General features: G+C 37.6%; 1 protein-coding gene across 5 annotated transcripts in view; it reads right to left on the reverse strand.

Moving 5' to 3' along the window:
- Nucleotides 1-19,987, reverse strand: part of LOC116268503 (transient receptor potential cation channel subfamily M member 7-like) — a 111,018-nt gene that overhangs the window by 17,965 nt on the left and 73,066 nt on the right. For all 5 annotated transcript variants that reach the window (XR_004185161.1, XM_031668695.1, XM_031668694.1 and 2 more), the window contains 8 exons: nt 19,043-19,171; nt 16,405-16,683; nt 10,477-10,651; nt 7,303-7,429; nt 5,505-5,689; nt 4,693-4,825; nt 2,383-3,098; nt 49-116 (listed from right to left, as the gene is read on the reverse strand). Coding sequence is in view for 4 of the 5 variants with exons in the window: in XM_031668695.1 (XP_031524555.1) it covers nt 49-116; nt 2,383-3,098; nt 4,693-4,825; nt 5,505-5,689; nt 7,303-7,429; nt 10,477-10,651; nt 16,405-16,683; nt 19,043-19,171 (1,812 nt within the window). In the remaining variant the exon portion in view is untranslated. The remainder of the gene's footprint in view (nt 1-48; nt 117-2,382; nt 3,099-4,692; nt 4,826-5,504; nt 5,690-7,302; nt 7,430-10,476; nt 10,652-16,404; nt 16,684-19,042; nt 19,172-19,987) is intronic.

Consider the following 19,987-nt stretch of genomic DNA (forward strand, 5'->3'; position numbering starts at 1 on the left):
ATAGTAAAATAAAAAGAACTGTGGATGTTTTAATAAGGATTTACTTACGAATAGTATTTCTTTTATCTTGTTTGATGTTTCTTTAAACCTCTGTAAATCCATGCTATCTCTGTGTCCTTTAATAGAAAAAAAGAGATTGCAATGAGAAATTTTTATTTTTCTTCACCAAAATAATGGCATTGCTTAAAGTTTATAAAAACAATAGATTTATGCTGCTTTTCAAGTACATTTGATGGCTTTGCAGTCTCCTTTAGCTCTTTTGATAAATAAAATTGAAAATTGCCAAGAAGCTGGTGAAGGTTATAGTTCTTTGTTTTTTGTTTTAATTTGAGAACGAGTCTCACTCTGTTGCCCAGGCTGGAGTGCAGTGTCATGATCTTGGCTCACTGCAACCTCTGCCTCCTGGGTTCAAGCAATTCTCCTGCCTCAGCCTCCTGAGTAGCTGCAACTACAGGTACGCGCCACCAAGCCCAGCTAATTTTTATATTTTTAGTAGAGATGGGGTTTCACCATGTTAGCCAGGCTGGTCTTGAACTCCTGACCTCGTGATCCGCCTGCCTTGGCCTCCCAAACTGCTGGGATTATAGGCCTGAGCCACTGCACCTGGCCAAGATTATAGTTAAGTTTACACTAACGTTAAAAGCCAAAGTCCTTATAAAAGAAACCAACATGTGATATGAATAAATAGCTCGAAATTTAAAAGAAACAAGGGGACCAAGCATTTTTACTATTAATAAAAAATATATAAAAGTATTACATATATACGGATAATCAACCAAAAAGGAATGATTTATTCTTATGCCTATAACTTAAACAAGAACAGAAAAAAAATATTTTGGCAATAACACTTTAATTACCTTAATGAAAACTGTTTCACACACAGAGATTGTTCAGACAACATGTTAATAAGCCCATGAATAATCTCCACATTAAGGCCAGCCAGCAAGTTATTTAGGCACTGAACATGCTGATATTTACTGCTAGGCTATATGGAATTCACTCTAGATATATAGATACATAAATTTTCCTATATGATATACATGTCGAGAAAATATATATGATATAAACATATACCCCACTGGTAATACATTAAAAAACAGGCTAAAATGCATTTTTAAAAATAAACTGGAAATTAGCTGGGTGTGGTGGCGCGTGCCTGTAATCTCAGCTACTCAGGAGGCTGAGGCAGGGGAATCGCTCGAACCCAGGAGGCAGAGGCTGCAGTGAGCCGAGATTGTGCCACTGCACTCCAGCCTGGGCGACAGAGGGAGACTCTGTCTTAAATTTCAAAAAAAGGAATACATTTAATGTAGGAAAAGTTGTATATCTATGTATCTAGAGTGAATCCCATATAGCCTAGAAGTAAATATCAACACGTTTAGTGCCTAGATAACTTCCTAGGCTGGCCTTAATGTGGCAATTTTCCATGGGCTTATTAACATACTGTCTGAACAATCTCTATGCATGAAAGTTTTCACTAAGGTCTTTAATGTGTTACTGCCAAAATAAATACTGTCTTATTTAAGCTATCACAGGTATAAGAATAAGTCATTCCTTTTTAAAATGTTCTCCTCTGTGAATACATAAATAGGTAGACCATAAATACTAATTTTCCCAGTAGATTCCTAGATTTCCGTTGTTGTTCTGATAATAATTATTAATAGTGCACTCTTTCACTTTTAAAGTGTCTTGGTTTGGGTAAAAAAATTATATGGTTATCTATTTACAGGGCACTGTTCTTTTCCAGTTGATTCTAACCTCCCCTAGGAGGTTCTCCAACTACTTAACACTTAAGAATCACTTAAGTTTTCAACAGGAGTTGATGAAACCCAACTGAAGATATTCAAACTCAAAAGACAGAACCTAAAATTCCATCAAAGAGGTTATATGCCAAAATAACTCTTATAGCCTAAGTCAGTCTATTTCCCATACTTCTGATTTTTTTTTTTTTTTTCCCATTTCATTTCTAGAGACAGGGTCTCATTCTATCACACACACTATAGCACAGTTGTGTGATCACAGCCCACTGCAGCCTTGAGCTTCTGGGTGCAAGTGGTTCGCCTGCCTAAGCCTCCTGAGTAGCTGGTACTTCAGGCACATGCCACTGCGCCTGACTACTTTTAAAAATTTTTTGTAGAGATGGCGTCTTGCTATGTTGCTTAGGCTGGTCCTCGACTCCTGGGCTGAAGCAATCCTGCCTGCTCAGCCTCCCAAAGTACCAGAATCACAGGTGTCTGATTCTTTAAAAAATTTTTATAATTATACTCTATGAAAAGATACTGACTTGTAATACAGTATGTTTTTATTATTTCTAAGGTGATAATTTTTATTTCTAAGGTGAAAAGTAATATTGATATACAAATATGAATTTGCCAAACTTACCTACAAATGCTCCAAATTCTATATTATCTCCTTCTGCAGCTTTAGAGCAAACAGTTTCTTGATCTTTGGTTCCTGTTTCCAAGTGGCTTTTGCAACTTGGTTGAGATGGTGTACTAACAAAAAATTTGGTTGGTGGGGATGACAGATGTGGTATGCTATTAGATGAACTGCCTAATTTTTGATTTTTATTAAATATTTTTAAGAGTTCTACCCCATGCAGTCTCTGTCGCAGTTCTGGAGGGGAACCAGCACTTGGGAATAAGGCACCAGAAGAGGAACCAGCCTCTGGAAAATTAAATTCTTTTCTCTGGGGTATTGCAGGTAAGTCTTGACCAAATATATTACACTGGGGATCTTTGTCATCTTTCATTAAAATATTACAAAGAAAAGGATTATTACTTTCAAGATCACCTTGAGGAACAGAGGAGCTAAGCGTATTTACAACACTATGCTTTTTCCATACAGAAGGTCTTACGGGACCATCATCAATAAGGTTTTGAGCCAAGTGTTTGGAAATGCTCAGTTCTCGGGTGATTTCATTATGAACTTTGCTAGCTTCCGACGCTTTCTGGGCAGTGAGTGTTTTTAATGTATCTACCGTCAGGGCTGAAAGATCTTGCAAATGGCCAATTTGAGAATCTAATGATTGTAATGATCTTTTTATGTAGTTGACACGATCTCCAACTTCTTTAATCTGAATGCACATCTGTTCCACTCTGTAGGAGAGAAATAAGCCTTTTTTACAAATGTGAAAAAAAAAACTTAGAATTTTATTTTGTAGCCTCAAATAATAATGATAAAGAGAAAAATTGTACATGCATTTAAGCAAGATATAAAATAAGGTACAGTTATTTTTTTTTTTTTTTTGAGGCAGTCTGCGGCTCTGTTGCCCAGGCTGGAGTGCAGTGGCGGGATCTCAGCTCACTGCAAGCTCCAGCCTCCCGGGTTCGCCATTCTCCTACCTCCCAGTAAAGTTCCGCAGGCAGCCGCCACCTCGCTCGGCTGGTTTTTTGTAAATTTTTTTTTTTTTTTTTTTGAGGCGAGTCTTGCTCTGTTAACTCAGGCTGGAGTGCAGTGGTGCTATCTTGGTTCACTGCAAGCTCCGTCTCCCGGGTTCCGCCATTTCTCCTGCCTCAGCCTCCCGAGTAGCTGGGACTACAGGCGCCCGCCACCTCGCCCGGCTAGTTTTTTGTATTTTTTTAGTAGAGACGGGGTTTCACCATGTTAGCCAGGATGGTCTTGATCTTCTGACCTCGTGATCCACCCACCTCGGCCTCCCAAAGTGCTGGGATTACAGGCTTGAGCCACCGCGCCCGGCCTTTTTTGTATTTTTTAGTAGAGAGGGGGTTTCACCATGTTAGCCAGGATGGTCTCGATCTCCTGACCTCGTGATCCGCCCGTCTTGGCCTCCCAAAGTGCTGGGATTACAGGCTTGAGCCACTGCGCCTGGCCAAGGTACAGTTATTTAATTATACAAGGCCTACCTTATGTTTAAGAAGGATCCAGTGCTAATCTTACACTAAAATGAAAGATTTCAAAAAATATTTTTGTTCCACAGGCTACTTACTCCAATTACCCCACATCAAAGTAACACAAAATAATGTATATACAGCTACATATACACAGAACTACCATTACTGTTACTGTAACTATACCAAACACCATATGCTTCCAGAATGTAGCAAAGTCAACAGAAAAAAAGAAATGCTGGCCAGGCGCAGTGGCTTGCGTCTGTAATCCCAGCACTTTGGGAGGCTGAGGCGGTCAGATCACAAGGTCAGGAGTTCGAGACCAGCATGGCCAACATGGTGAAACCCTGTCTCTACCAAAAATATAAAAATTCGCCAGGTGTTGTAGTGCACGCCGGTAATCCTAGCTACTCAGGAAGCTGAGGCAGGAGAATCACTTGAACCCGGGAGGCGGAAGTTGCAGTGAGCCGAGATTGTGTCACTGCATTCCAGCCGGGGCAAAAGAGCGAGACGCTGTCTCAAAAAAAAAAAAATAATAATAATAATAACAACAGTAAAAGAAATCCTGTAAAATACTGAGGATAGTTTTACTTTTCTCCCTCTAAACAGTAAAGAACAGTAACTCTTCTATCTTCTGTAACTAGGGTAAAAAAATAAGAGACTGACCAACTGACTTATATGAAGTATTAACAGAACTGAACTATCTTTCCAATATATAATGTAAAACTATAACTAAACTTATTGTTTGACAAAATAAATTTAACAATGACCATTTAAAAGAGATATAACTAATAGATCCCATTTTGACATATAATTGATTTTAACTAAAGGGCTTCTGAACCTTTCGAAAGTGACACGAATTCTCTCTTCACTCCCAGAATGAAATTTGTCATCTTTTTCATTGAAATACATCTCAACACATTGCTCTTCAAAATCATGAAGTTTCTTTTGATCTTCTTCTGTTAAAAAAAGTTCTATGGGAGGAAAAGAAGAAAATCAATGAAGAGCTGTCAAGGTATCAACTTTAGCTCATAATTCTTATGAATTATTCAGGGTTTCTAAGACTACATCCATCATCTGCACTTTTTAAACTTTTACTTCTATGCTTCTAAAGCACTAGACAAGTATCTTTCTTTTTTGCTTCACCAGTGTGATGTCAACAGAATACGATCAGGTACTTCCCTCCTCCTCTTCTGATTTCCTTTTCCTATACAACATCCTTCCCCTGTCTCTCTCATACCTCTCCCTCAAGTATCTACTCAGAGAAATTTAAGAACCAATTTGAAAGTCCCTATACCATTTTAAGCATAATTTGACACAGTACGATTAGTCTCACACACACAGAATATACTAAAATTGTTACTGTTTACAGAGCTGTAAAAATGGTTTGTAGAACAGCAAAGAAGTTAGGTTTACACTACCATTTTAACAGAAACAGAGATGCCATTCTCATAACGAAGTTTAATGTTAAATCCATTTCTATAGATATCATATTGCACTTAAAAATTCCTTTATCTTCAGGCAAATTTAACAAAAGCCTTTACCATAACATTAACCCACTAAGTCATTTTTGAATAAAATCAATATATAGTCTTCAGTGTAAAACTAAGAAGTAATAAAATGAAAATGTTTGCCTTAATACAGTTTACTTACTTGGTCCATCGGAAGTCTTATCTTTCTTTCTTCTCTTACATATGCAGCAAAACAGAGAAACTATATGGCTAAGAATGATAAGTGGAGGAGGCAGAACTGGTTTCTCATGATAAGCCATAATAAAATGATAACGCTGGTACTTCCATACAATATTGGAAATTGCCTTCACTTGTAAATACACATTGCTAGAGAAATAATGAAAAAAAAATAAACTTTGCTAATCATCTCTTACAGTTTTAAATACTGATGATTTCATTGTAATTCTGTACTAAATAAGGATTCAAAAAAATATACTTCTAACAAAACTAACAGCAAACGAGAAACTGGAAAAGATTAACACTCAGCAGAAAAAAATAATTTAAAAAATTTAAAATATTTCATGTAAATGGGTAAGACATAAGAAAATACTCAATCTTATTAGTAATCAAATAAGTGCAAATTTTAAAAAACAAAATCCTGGCAGGACATGGTGGTTCACGTCTATAATCCTAGCACTTTGGAAGGCCGAGAGGCAGGAGGAGTGCTTGAGGCCTGGAGTTGAAGACGAGCCTGGGCACCATAGTGAGACTCTGTCTATTTAAAAACAAAAAAGTCAGCCAGGCGTGATGGTGTATGCCGGTAGTCCCAGCTACTGTGGAGGCTGAGACAGGAGGGACTGCTTGAGCCCAGATGGAACAGCCTACTGTGAGCTGTGATAGTGCCGCTGCACTCCAGCCTGGGCAACAGGTTGTCTCAAAAAATAAAATAAAATAAATTTTTTTATTTACTATCAAATTGGCAACCATTAAAAAAACTAGTATGGGTAGAGAGTTGAGGAAACAGGCCTATTTAGACTTAAATGCAAAAAGCCCTAAAAGTACATATACTGAACAGCCCTGCTTTTAGAAAAACATTCTAAACAAGCAAGTTTTGCTCACAGATTTAACTACAATGTGATGTTTAGGAGAAGAATTACAAACAATCTAATTGACCAATATAACATACTGGATTGAAAAACTATGGTCTATATCATGGAGTATCAGGTAGCCATTAAAAACAGACTGGAGAAGAACATTTGTTTATCTGAAATAACGTTCATGATGCTTTGCTTAGTTATAAAACAGTACATAAAACATAAAAATAGGCTAGTCACTGAGGCTTACGCCTGTAATCCCAGCACTTGGGGAGGCTGAAGTGGATGGATCACATGAGGCCAGGAGTTCAAGTCCAGCCTGGCCAACATGGTGAAATCTCATCTCTACTAAAAATACAGAAAAAATCAGCCAGGCGTGGTGGTGCACACCTGTAATCCCAGCTTCTCGAGAGGCTGAGGTGCGAGAATCGCTTGAACCCGGAAAACGAAGGTTGCAGTGAGTCAAGATTGTGCCACTCCAACCTGGGTGACAGAGGGAGACTCTGTCTCAAAACTAAATAAATTAAATAAAAATATTATTTTTGAAAAGAAAAATGGCTTATATATATTTGCAAAAAAAATGATAGAAAGGTGTACACCCAGATATTAACAGTGGAATTATGGATGAATTTTCTATATTGAATGCATATTTGTTGGCAACCGAGGAAAAATCCCAATGACGACTAAATTTATAAAGAAAACTGCATGTTGAAAGATAATCAAACTTAAAATTTAGAACTCATTTGATTAGGAAAAGCATCTCCTATTTGTAATTTTTCAAATATAATTTTAGTAGTTTAAGCCAATATAATTTTTAGATTTTAAGTTCTATAAATTTCCTTCAAAACATATAGAATTGCACATTAAATCATCTTATTATAATAAGCAATTGAACAAAATTCTTACTTGAAAAATGCAATAAGAAGATTAACCATAATGATATACTGTACAAAGAGGTAGACTGCTTGAAGAAATGGAGTCAACCACGTCCCAGGACCACAGATTTGAGGGATAACAGAATCATTTGCACACACTTTAAAAAGAAAGAAAGAAAAACACAAAAACAACTTAAATATAGTAATTCACCAGTAACTGCTATTCATCAGTGTTTCTGGTTATTTATTTATTTAAATTAAATTTTGATTATGTACAAATCTGTTCCACAGATTCCAGCAAAAGCCTCTAGGCAGGCAGTCATAGGAACCCCAGTTTAAGAGTGTTCAAACACAAAAAGATGTTGTGAGAAATGTGGGTGCTATCTGTTTTACAACTCTATTCCAGAAAAGAAAGTATATTTAGGTGTTACATTTACCCTTCGAGGCAGGGTTTAACCTGAGGAGCATTAAAGAGGGTTAAAATTCCTGGATCAACCATATTTTAACATTTCCGTAAGAAAAATGTCTGAACTTTTTACTTTTTTCCTGAGACAGAGTCTTGCTCTGTCACCCAGGCTGGAGTGCAGTGGCACAATCTTGGCTCACTGCAACCTCCGGCTCCCGGGTTCAAGCAATTCTCCTGCCTCAGTCTCCTGAGTAGCTGGGACTACAGGCATGCACTACCATGCCCGACTAATTTTGCATTTTTAGTAGAGACCAGATTTCATCATGTTGGCCAGGCTGGTCTCGAACTCCTGACCTCGTGATCCACCTGCCTTGGCCTCCCAAAGTGCTGGGATTATAAGCATGACTCAACTTTCAGAGTATGGTTGACTCATAGCAAAACCTGTACATTTACAAACATAAAGAGTACTTAGTTTATCTTATTATGTCACAAAAATGGGGCTGAAGAAATAGCTAAAGTGCCTCTAAATTATACAGTGATTAGATTTGAATTCCTTGTTTTTCATTACCCCATCTGAAAAATTTCTTTTTTTTTTTTTTTTTTGAGACGGAGTCTCGCTGTGTCTCGCAGGCTGGAGTGCAGTGGCGTGATCTCGGCTCACTGCAAGCTCCGCCTCCCGGGTTCACACCATTCTCTCGCCTCAGCCTCCCAAGTAGCTGGGACTACAGGTGCCCGCCACCGTGCCCGGCTAATTTTTTGTATTTTTAGTAGAGACGGGGTTTCACCATGTTAGCCAGGATAGTCTCGATCTCCTGACCTCGTGATCCACCCGCCTCAGCCTCCCAAAGTGCTGGGATTACAGGCTTGAGCCACCGTGCCCGGCCTGAAAAATTTCTGAAGCCAGAACATAGCTAATTACAAACAAGGAAAGGAAGAGCTTTAATACCCCCCACAGCATAACAAAGAATAAAGTAAATTAGGCAGGGCAAGGATTAGAATTAAATAATGATGAATTAGTGGTAAGTTCTACCTAAATATTTATAGCACACTTAGCATTTAGTACTTGGTAGATTTTTTAAAGTATATGCATCAATGACATTCATAATGGCCCTATGATTCCTTTAAATGGTTTTACGGGCAAATCAATGGTAAGGTCCTTTCACTCTTAAATAATTTTATGAATCTATTTCCATTCTATTCAGATTAGTTTGTGGAAGCAAATACCCAAGAAAGAGAATGCAGGAAACTAAAAAACTATACTCAACGCTTTATAACAACTACACAATTAGAGCCACATCATTAGAAAAATAGCAGACAGCCAGATATGATAGCTCACGTCTATAATCCCAGAACTTTGGGAGGCTAAAGCAGGCCAATCACTTGAGGTCAGGAGTTCAAGACCAGCCTGGCCAACATGGTGAAACCTTGTCTCTACTTAAAAAAAGAAAAACAAAAAACTAGCCAGGCATGGTGGCATGCAGCTGTAATCCTAGCTACTCCAGAGGCTGAGGCATGGGAATCACTTGAATTTGGAAGACAGAGGTTGCAGTGAGCTGAGACGGTACCACTGTATTCCAGTCTGGGAGACAGGGTGAGACTTTGTCTCAAAAAAAAAAAGTAGCACAGAATGAAAACCTGGAAACACCACCAAACAGAAGCCATTAAACACAACATTTGACCAGGCTGGTAAAACAACATTAGTTTAACTACTGTTCAAGAACAAATAATGACCACAATTTTCTATGTGGCCACCCTTGGACCTAACCACAATCACTTGCATGGCCAGCCCTTGACCTAATCACCCATAAATATGTGGGAAGGGAGTAACACAGATATTGGGGGAGGGAAGAGTGAAGGAAGAAGAAAGAACAAGAGTGAGAGAGAATTAATAAAATGAAGACTCTATAACTCAAATGTGGAAGTCAGCAGAATATCACTGAAAGCTGACAGCATCACTTATGTTCACAGGTTATCTACTCTCATTGACTAAGACAATGTAAGAGTCAAAATGTGGATAGTAACAAAATTGAACAACAAACTTAATATTCTCTCTAAGAATAGGGTTGAATCAGTGGGAGTTATGTCATTGATTATCCAGAGAATGTACTCACAAACTGCAACAAAAACCTTGAGTATCTGTCATCTGTAAAACTCAACATGCTGTAAGCTTTCAGTATTCACACAGGATCATTATTTTTGTAATTAACATTGTGCTTGACTTCTCAATGTCGAATCTACCCTGAATTATCTATGCGAATCATGGTAATCCCATCCCCTTGTCTGTAACCATTTTAGAGATAGGCAGGCCGAAGCCAACTCAAGCTAATGAAATGAAAGGTCAGGCTCAAAAGGGAATTTCTGTGAAAGGGACATTTTCCTCTAAAGAGAACCATGGATAAACGGTGTCTCTTTCCTCCTGTTGCTAATGACGGTCTTATGATCATAAGAGAAACTTACAGAGCTGGCAGCGGGATGAAAAAGAACAAGTGTCCTTAGTTATGAATTAACCAACCCTAAAGACCACTGGAGCTAGCTCAAAATTGTTATGTGAGTTAATAAATGTCCTTATTGTGTAGGACGGTTTAGACTAGATTTCTATTACCAGCCACCAAAAAATTTCTAAAATACTTTTTCTTCCAATTAATTTGTATGTTTCTTTTGGAGTTCACTAATGCCTTTGTGGGGGGCTTAGGTTGGTAATAGTTTGACTTCTGAAAATATACAATATTACTATAATTCAATACTGGCTTTAAAACATAAAATAACCAAAAGATAAATCTGTAAACATGCAATTCTTACCATCAATTTCGTATGCATAAACTTCACCAAAAATCATCCAGTATGGATGAAAAACTATATCTTTAGCAAGAGTCCAAGATGGTGCTTCATGAGGATAAAGTATTGCCTTTCTGGGAACACCAAAACTAAGTAATACAAGAGCCATAATCACTACAATGTAGAACATATTGGCCACCTGTTAAAAAATGAACACTGTTAAAATACAAGGAAGTTTAAACACTATGACAAATCTTTTTAAAAGATTCTAATGTTCTAATAGACCAAAAAAAATCCATTAAACACAAAAAATCTTTGAGATTATTTTTGTTTCTAGTGATAGCTTTCAGAAAAATTTCATCACTACATAAATCTTAACAACTAGGAGATCATGTAAAAAAATCTATTAAGCTAAGCAAGTCATGGGCATCTTTAGCTACATAAAGAACTGTATCACCAGTTCAAACTGAAGTATGCCTATTTCTGTGGTACGTGAAGATTTTCAAGAAGTACAGAGACACAGACAGATTCAGGGAATCAATTTCCATAACTGCCCTTTCCTAAAGCTTCTCTATTCTTTTAATGGAGGCACAGACTCTCTTTTCCACGTTGCCTCTGACAATTGTACTTTGCCCACTTCACACAAAAAAAGAATACTTCCCATCCACCCTGAATCCATGGGTGCCTTGTCCTGGGATATGAAAACTTCCTACGAGCCAAACAAAACAATCTGAATTATTAGCATGGGTCTTGAAAAACTAAATGATACCAATGTCTGGGAAACAAATACTTTCGTAAGTCATGTAGTTTGTAATTCTTTAAATTCAATAAAATTCAAAAAAGACCCAATTGAGCTAAAACCTAGTAATTCATTGAAAAATTATTTTCATTGTTAAATCACAATGTGCATTCTGACACAATTATGTAAGGATTCAAAGAATTAAGCAGAATGCTATAATAAAACTTTACCTCCCATCTACTTATTTAGGTATATAAGTTCTCCAGCCTGTACTACTTATAGTCTAGCCTAGACAATATAAAAAAGTGAATATACGACCAGCAACAGTGACTCAAGCCTGTAATCCCAGCACTTCGGGAGGCCGAGGTAGGTGGATCACTTGAGCTCAGGAGTTTGAGACTAGGTTGGCCAACATGGTGAAACTCTGTGTCTACTAAAAATATAAAACTTAGCAGGGCATGGTGGCGTGTGCCTGTAATCCCAGCTACTCAAGAGGCTTAGGCAGGAGAATCACCTGAACCCAGGAGGCAGAGGTTGCAGTGAGCCAAGATCACACACTGCATTCCAGCCTGGGTGACAGAGCGAGACTCCATCTTTTAAAAAAAAAAAAAAAAAAAAAAAGGGAATATACATATAAAAAAGGGAGCACCTTCTCACTCTAGCAATATTGATGAATATTCATTCATAATCATCTAACTGAGGAAAAAGGCCTCATGCAAAAGAGAATACATTTGCAATAAATCTGTACATTAACCTACTGTAAACTTAAAATAATTGTAATGACAACTTAAAAAATTATTATGACATTTTCACATATTTTTAAAATGACTATACAGTGACAGTAGAAATGGAAAGTAAGATGTGAAAGGTAAAGGGGAGGCCGGGCGCGGTGGCTCAAGCCTGTAATCCCAGCACTTTGGGAGGCCGAGACGGGCGGATCACGAGGTCAGGAGATCGAAACCATCCTGGCTAACACGGTGAAACCCGGTCTCTACTAAAAAATACAAAAAAACTAGCCGGGCGAGGTGGCAGGCACCTGTAGTCCCAGCTACTCGGGAGGCTGAGGCAGGAGAATGGTGTGAACCTGGGAGGCGGAGCTTGCAGTGAGCTGAGATCCGGCCACTGCACTCCAGCCTGGGTGACAGAGCAAGACACCGTCTCAAAAAAAAGAAAAAAAAAAAAGAAAGGTAAAGGGGATAATAAGTAGTCAAGGCCGAATAAAGTAATTGTATAGGGGCTTAAGATTAGGAAGAAGTTGTGCAGATAGCTGAGAGTCTTAAAATGTCAATTCAAAGGAAGAGATGAGACTTGATGCTTCATCTTGAGAATTGTGTTAGATGAACAAATAAATTTTCTTTTTAAATTAAGAGCTGGGTCTTTGCAACTTGCAGAGTCCTAACAGGCTCCAAAATTCTTAATTGGGTGTTCTTATATGCAAAATGGACAAGTAACGCCTTCATTGAGCATTTGAGAGCGTTACTGAGAGAATGCATGTTTTCAAATAAAATATTGCAAAACAAACAAAAAGTATATTAGGATAAAAGATTTTAAAAGGCAAAAAATGTATTAAAACATTATCCATGCTATTTGATATATTTTGGAATACAAATATTTATTTGTAAATAAAGGAAAAGCCAAGACAAATATTCCAAATGAAACCTAAATCTGTATTGACGTAAACTAAAATTATTCAAGGTCTATGGTTGATGATTCATAGTCGTTTTTGCATTTCACACACCTTTTCACATAAAGCCTAAATGACAACTACTTTCCTTGTGCTTGTTACGAATTTAATTAATTAAAAATGTGAGTATCAGCTTGCTCATAAAAATGAGAATTCTTAAAGTAAAATTTTGCTGGGTGCGGTGGCTCACGCCTGTTAATTCCAGCACTTTGGGAGGCCGAGGTAGGCGGATCACAAGGTCAGGAGTGCAAGACCAGCCTGGCCAATATGGTGAAACCTTGTCTCTACTAAAAATACAAAAATTAGCCGGGCACGGTGATGTGCGCCTGTAGTCCCAGCTACTCGGGAGGCTGAGGCAGAAGAATTGCTTGAACCCAGGAGGTGGAGGTTGCAGTGAGCCGAGATCACACCACTGCTATTAAAAGATGTATTAGGTTGATGTAAAAGTAACTGTAGTTTTTGCAATTACTTTCAATGGCAAAAACCGCAATTACTTTTGCACTAGCCTATAAAGTGTGAGGGAGGTTTCTTCTTTTTAATCTTTTATTGTCTTCAAGCTTTTCAAAGCTGTTTCCTCTGGTTAGAAACTCCCTGCTCAGAAGAAAACTCCCACATATTTTCTTTTTTTTTTAAATGATTATACTTTAAGTTCTAGGGTACAGAAATATCATTTGACCCAGCAATCCCATTACTGGGTATATACCCAAAGGATTATAAATCATGCTATTATAAAGACACATGCACATATATGTTTATTGCGGCACTATTCACAATAACAAAGACTTGGAACCAACCCAAATGTCCATCAATGATAGACTGGATTAAGAAAATGTGGCACATATACACCATGGAATACTATGCAGCCACAAAAAAGGATGAGTTCATGTCCTTTGCAGGGACATGGATGCATCTGGAAACCATCATTCTGAGCAAACTATCGCAAGGACAGAAAACCAAACACCGCCTGTTCTCACTCATAGGCGGGAACTGAACAACGAGAACACTTAGACACAGGGCGGGGAACACCACACACCGGGGCCTGTCATGGGGTGGGGGTGGGGGGCAGGGAGAGGGATAGCATTAGGATAAATACCTAATGTAAATGATGATTAATGGGTGCAGCAAACTAACATGGCACATGTATACCTATGTAAATCCTACATATTTTCTAAACTCCTTTGAAATGCCATAATCTTTGTGAAAGCCTTCATGACAGAATTGGTTACTAGTTCTTCTATCTTCACATAACAATTTATCATATTTTTCAATAGCTACCTATCTGTTCACATGTCTATATTTAAAGACTCAATTGTTGAGTTCCATGAGGATCTGGACCATGTCTTATTCATCTTTGTAGCCTCAGTTTAGTTTAACTCTTAACATAAAATAGATACACAATGATGAAATAATGAACATTAGATCTAGAACAGTAACCATTATGAAACTTCCAAAGGGGGATGTACAGGGATGCTGGCACTAGGGGAAAACAGACAATGATGGAACAAATGACTAGCTGACAAGGAGAAAGACATCCTAGCGGAGGGTGGTTTTAGAGAAGATCACAAATAAAGACTTCTGTACTTCCTAACTCTTCCATTTACATTACCATTAAAGTAACTAGACACCACTAAGTCACTAAATAACCTAATAAGCGTAAGAGCTACAACACCTTTTTTGCACGCTAAAACGTTAGGCTAAACCCAATTCTTCCCAAAAAATCTTAACTGCCCTATTTTTCCTTGAAATACCATAAGAATGCCAAAATGTGTGAATAATGAGTAACACTTTGATGTGAAAAACAGTACACTACTAATTCTCAATTAAGTGGGGGAAGACACATTCTCTTAGAGGGGAAGAGTGCAGCGTGAAACTGCAAATAAATTATATTTAGAAAACCTGAAAGTCTTGTTTTCAAGATGCAAAGATAATCTTGTGAGCTTAGTATGGTTACTCAAGAAATAATTTAGAAGACTGTTTTTTTTATTATTATACTTTAAGTTCTAGGGTACAAGTGCACAACGTGCTGGTTTGTTACATAAGTATACATGTGCCATGTTGGTGTGCTGCACCCACTAACTCGTCATTTACATTAGGTATATCTCCTAATGCTGTCCCTCCCTGCTCCCCACAGCCCACGACAGGCCCCAGTGTGTGATGTTCCCCATTCCCCACCCTGTGTCCAAGTGTTCTCATTGTTCAATTCCCACCTATGAGTGAGAACATGTGGTGTTTGGTTTTCTGTCCTTGCGATAGTTTGCTCAGAATGATGGTTTCCAGCTTCATCCATGTCCCTACAAAGAACACGAACTCATCCTTTTTATGGCTGCATAGTATTCCATGGTGTATATGTGCCACATTTTCTTAATCCAGTCTATCACTGATGGACATTTGGGTTGGTTCCAAGAGAAGACTTATTTTCTAAGATTAAGAGAGCATAAGAAACTCTACGAATAGCTTTTTATACTTCTTACAATGGGACAAATATTTTAAAATAATTGAGAAACAACATGTATTTTTAAAGCATATTTTGATAAAACTACTGTATATACTTATTTACGAGAAGTTTGAAACAAACACATGCATTCATATATGTCTTGAGGGATGGAAGGATGTACATTAAACTGTTAATAGTGAATGTCTCTGAATAGTGATTTGTCTGCCATTTCCTGAAATTTCCTAGGATGAACAGAAATTTCAGAATGAGGAATAGCAATAGCTATATTACAAATTTTGCCTTTTTCACCACTGAAAACCAAAAGGAATTATGGCAAGGAGTAGACCCAATATATTTTAGATTTACTGTATAAAAAAATTACACATTTAACTTGACATCTAGATTTTCAAAAATAAAACCTGCCACTCAGATAAGACTAAGGAAAAGAGCAAATAGTGGGCATACTGTATTAGGAGAAGATTACGTATCCTGGATTTAACTTTTAAAAAATAGCCTGAGTCAGGCCAGGTGCGGTGGCTCATGCCTGTAATCCCAGCACTTTGGAAGGCTGAGGCGGGCAGATCATCTGAAGTCAGGAGTTTGGGACCAGCCTGACCAACATGGTGAAACCCTGTCTCTACTAAAAATACAAACATTAGCTGGGCATGGTGGCGCATGCCTGTAATCCCAGCTCCTCGGGTGGCTGAGGCAGGAGAATCGCTTGAACCTGGGAGGCAGAGGTTGCAGTGAGCCGAGATAGCGCCACTGCACTCCAGCCTGGGCGACGACAGAGTGAAACTCCGTCTCAAAAAAAAAAAAAGGCCTGGATCAGTAAAGACAGGAAAAAGGAGTTACCTACAGACATAAACCATAGATTGTATAGCTAACATTATCTTGCAAAGCACAAAATGGGTGTAGGGGATTGGGATTGAGCATGAGAAACTCTTAAGGAATGGTTGATTTGAAGTATGAGGCAAACAAACACAAAATAAAAGACATTCACTGGCTCAAATAAAACTATGTTAATAACATTTTTGTGATTTTTTTAAAAAAATCAATAAACCCATGAGTATTATCAAACATCTCTCAACTTACCATTTTTCCAATCATCATTACATAAGGTCCTGCCTGTTGATTTACAGCTAGAAAATCTAGCAAACGCACATACCAAAATATTATGTTAAGACAGTAAATTAATCTTCCAGCCACAAAAACATGATTATCATATGCATTTGCAAAGTTCCATTTTGCTCCAAATCTTAGTCCAAATCCAATGAAGAAAGAAATTATGGCAATTGTATCACTGATGTTGAAGTAATCACTAAACCATACTTTAATCTTCTGGTTTACTTTCCCAGCTTCAGACATAAAGATCTAAAGGTTTAACAACAACAAAAAAAGTTTAATCAATTTATTCCTATTAAAACACATAGAGCAATCAATTATAACATTACAGAGTTTCACATAGCATTTTATTTATTTATTAACTTATTTATTTTAAGACAGAGTCTTGCTCTGTTGCCCAGGGTGGAGTGCAGTGCCACAATCTCGGCTCACTGCAACCTGCGTCTCCCAGGTTCAAGAGATTCATCCAACTAAGAAGCTGAAAATGCAGATTGCAACCCACTTCGCTAGACCTGGATTGTAAAATACTTCTGCAAAATTGTTTTATTTCAAATTAAAGCAGCACCTGGATATCCTGGTAGTAGCTGCCAAACCTGCCTTCTTTGTAGAAAGTAAATAACTCAATGGTTTAAGTAGCTGTATTTATCTAACTTATTTAAAACATATGCCTCTTCTCCTGAATATATGAATTTTAAGAATTATCTTTTGAGAGGAATGGTAACACATTCACATCTTCAAAATTCATGGTGTATCATAAATACTGCAAAGTATCTGTTTCCCTCTTCTCCCTTAGCCAATTAATTACTCTTCCCACTAGAGGCAATCACTACTATTACTGTCTCATGAACACCTGCAGAACTATTTTATGAATATATATATTTTAAAATGCTTTGCAATTTGCTTTTATCATTTAACAAATCAATTTCTTTAAACATGCTGATAGAACAACAGATTTAATAAACATATGGACCATAACACTCAGAGGAATTTAAAATGCAAAATAAGCTATTTATTTTTTTTTCTTTTTCTTCTTTTTTTTTTTTTAATTTATTTATTATTATTATACTTTAAGTTGTAGGGTACATGTGCATAACGTGCAGGTTTGTTACATATGTATACTTGTGCCATGTTGGTGTGCTGCACCCATCAACTCGTCATTTACATCAGGTATAACTCCCAATGCAAACAAAATAAGCTATTTAATAAGAAATTCCTTCTGGTTCCAGTTGGTGTTTGGAAAAGAAAAGAAAAAAAAAAGAAATTCTTATGATATCTAAGTGAGAGAGAAGTACTATGCCTTCTAATTATTTTTGCAATTTCTTCTATTCTTTAAATGCAAGGTAGAGACATGAAATAATTCAGAGGTACTTATGCAAGTATGTTATAAAACAATATTCATGGCCAGGCGCGGTGGCTCACGCCTATAATCCTAGCACTTTGGGAGGCCAAGGCAGGTGGATCATGAGGTCAGGAGTTCGAGATCAGACTGACCAACATGGTGAAACCCTGTCTCTACTAAAAATACAAAAATTAGCCAGGCTTGGTGGCACGCACCTGTAATCCCAGCTATAGGGAGGCTGAGGCAGAAGAATCGCTTGAACCCGGGAGGCGGAGGTTGCAGTGAGCTGAGATTGTGCCACTGCACTCCAGCCTGGGTGACAGAGGGAGACTCCATCTCAAAAAAAACAAAAAAACAAAAAATCAAAAAACAATATTCATGTAGTTACTACTTCAAAAACAAAGTATAAATATTAAGAAAAAGATTTTCTTCAAAATCAGGATATTAAAAATTTAAACTGAAAACTGAAAGACACAGGGATATAAATCTAAATGATGATTCAATGGCAGTATAGTACATTTTAGTAGGCAGTACGATATAAAAGCAAAATAAATACCTATTTATTTTATTTTTATTTTGAGATAGAGTCTCACTCTTTCGCCCAGGCTGGAGTGCAGTGGTGCAACCTCAGTTCACTGCAACCTCTGCCTCCCGGGTTCAAGTGATTCTCCTGCCTCAGTCTCCCAAGTAGCTGGGATTACAGGTGGCTGCCACCATGCCCAGCTAATTTTTGTATTTTTAGTAGAGATGGGGTTTCATCCTGTTGGCCAGACCAGTCTCGAACGCCTGACCTCGAGTGATCTGCCTGCTTCAGCCTCCCAAAGTGCTGGGATTACAGGTGTGAGCCACTGTGCCTGGCCTAAAGACCTATTTATAACTTACCTACCTAATTGGCTAAATCAGGCAGGTAAAATAAAAGTCATTTAGCCAAGTATATTTAATACTTTTTGAAGAGTGACAGAGAGCAAATGTGAACGTTCAGGAAATAAAACAAACAAAATATAGGCTACATTTTTATAGGCTACATTTCTGACACAAATCATTGTATTTGTAATGGCAACAAAGTATACAGCATACTCAGTAATTCTCTATTCTTTTGCCATTCTTTTGCCATTATTTTGGGAACAGTAAAATTACACAGGTTCTACACTTCTACAATCTCATCACACACATAAACACACACACACCCACCCACGTATATACCCAAAACAAAACAGAAAATCTTCCATGTATACAGTAAATTATTGGTAGGAAAAATTAAAGACATACCTCACGGACTTTCTCAATGGCATAAGTAAAAATATAAGCAATAACAATCCATTCTTGAACTGAAGGTAATTGTTCCATTTGTACAAGAACCACAAATGTATAAAGCATCAGAAATCCTAAATATGCCAACTAATGAAAAAGTAAAGGTTATATAAACACTGGTTACAAAATAAATCTTTTAATTATGAACATTTTCAACCACACACAAAAATAGACATTAAATGAACCTTTGAGAATTATCCCCTGGTTTCCCTTATTAAAATAGTTTTAGAAATATCTCTTTTTCAGCACAGACATTGCATTTACTGGAGTATAAATGGTCCCCAGAGTATAAACGTGTTGTTCTACAACTTAGTCAACCTTTAGAACATCCCATAGAAAGGATTTTGTAATCAGGTTTATGTTCTCAGCATATGCCACACAATTCTGCTTAACTCACACCTACAGTATCATCATATATTCAAATCACTGCAGAATTTCACCACCATAATCATCAAGGAACACATATTTCCTGCCTCCTTCCTCCCCCAACCAAACAGTATTCCTAAGAAAGACAACTGAGGCAGGGTGTGGTGGCTCACGCATATAATCCCAGAACTTTGGGAAGCCAAGGCAGGTGGATCACCTAAGGTTAGGGGTTTGAGACTTGCCTGGCCAAGAGGTGAAACCCCGTCTCTACTGAAGAAAAAAAAAAATTAGCCAGACATCGTGGTGCATGCCTGCAATCCTAGCTACTCGGGAGGCTGAGGCACAAGAATTGCTTAAACCTGGGAGGTGGAGGTTGCAGTGAGCTGAGATCATGCCATTGTACTCCAGCCCGGGCAACAGAGCAAGACTCTGTCAAAAAAAAAAAAAAAAAAAAGGAGAAAGAAAAGAAAAGAGAAAAGACAAGACAGATAGACAATTGGTATTTTCTTAGCTCCCAGGCACTAAAGTTGAACCCCA

The sequence above is a fragment of the Papio anubis genome, chromosome 7, assembly GCF_008728515.1.
Source record: "Papio anubis isolate 15944 chromosome 7, Panubis1.0, whole genome shotgun sequence".
NCBI classification, from domain to species: Eukaryota; Metazoa; Chordata; class Mammalia; order Primates; family Cercopithecidae; genus Papio; species Papio anubis.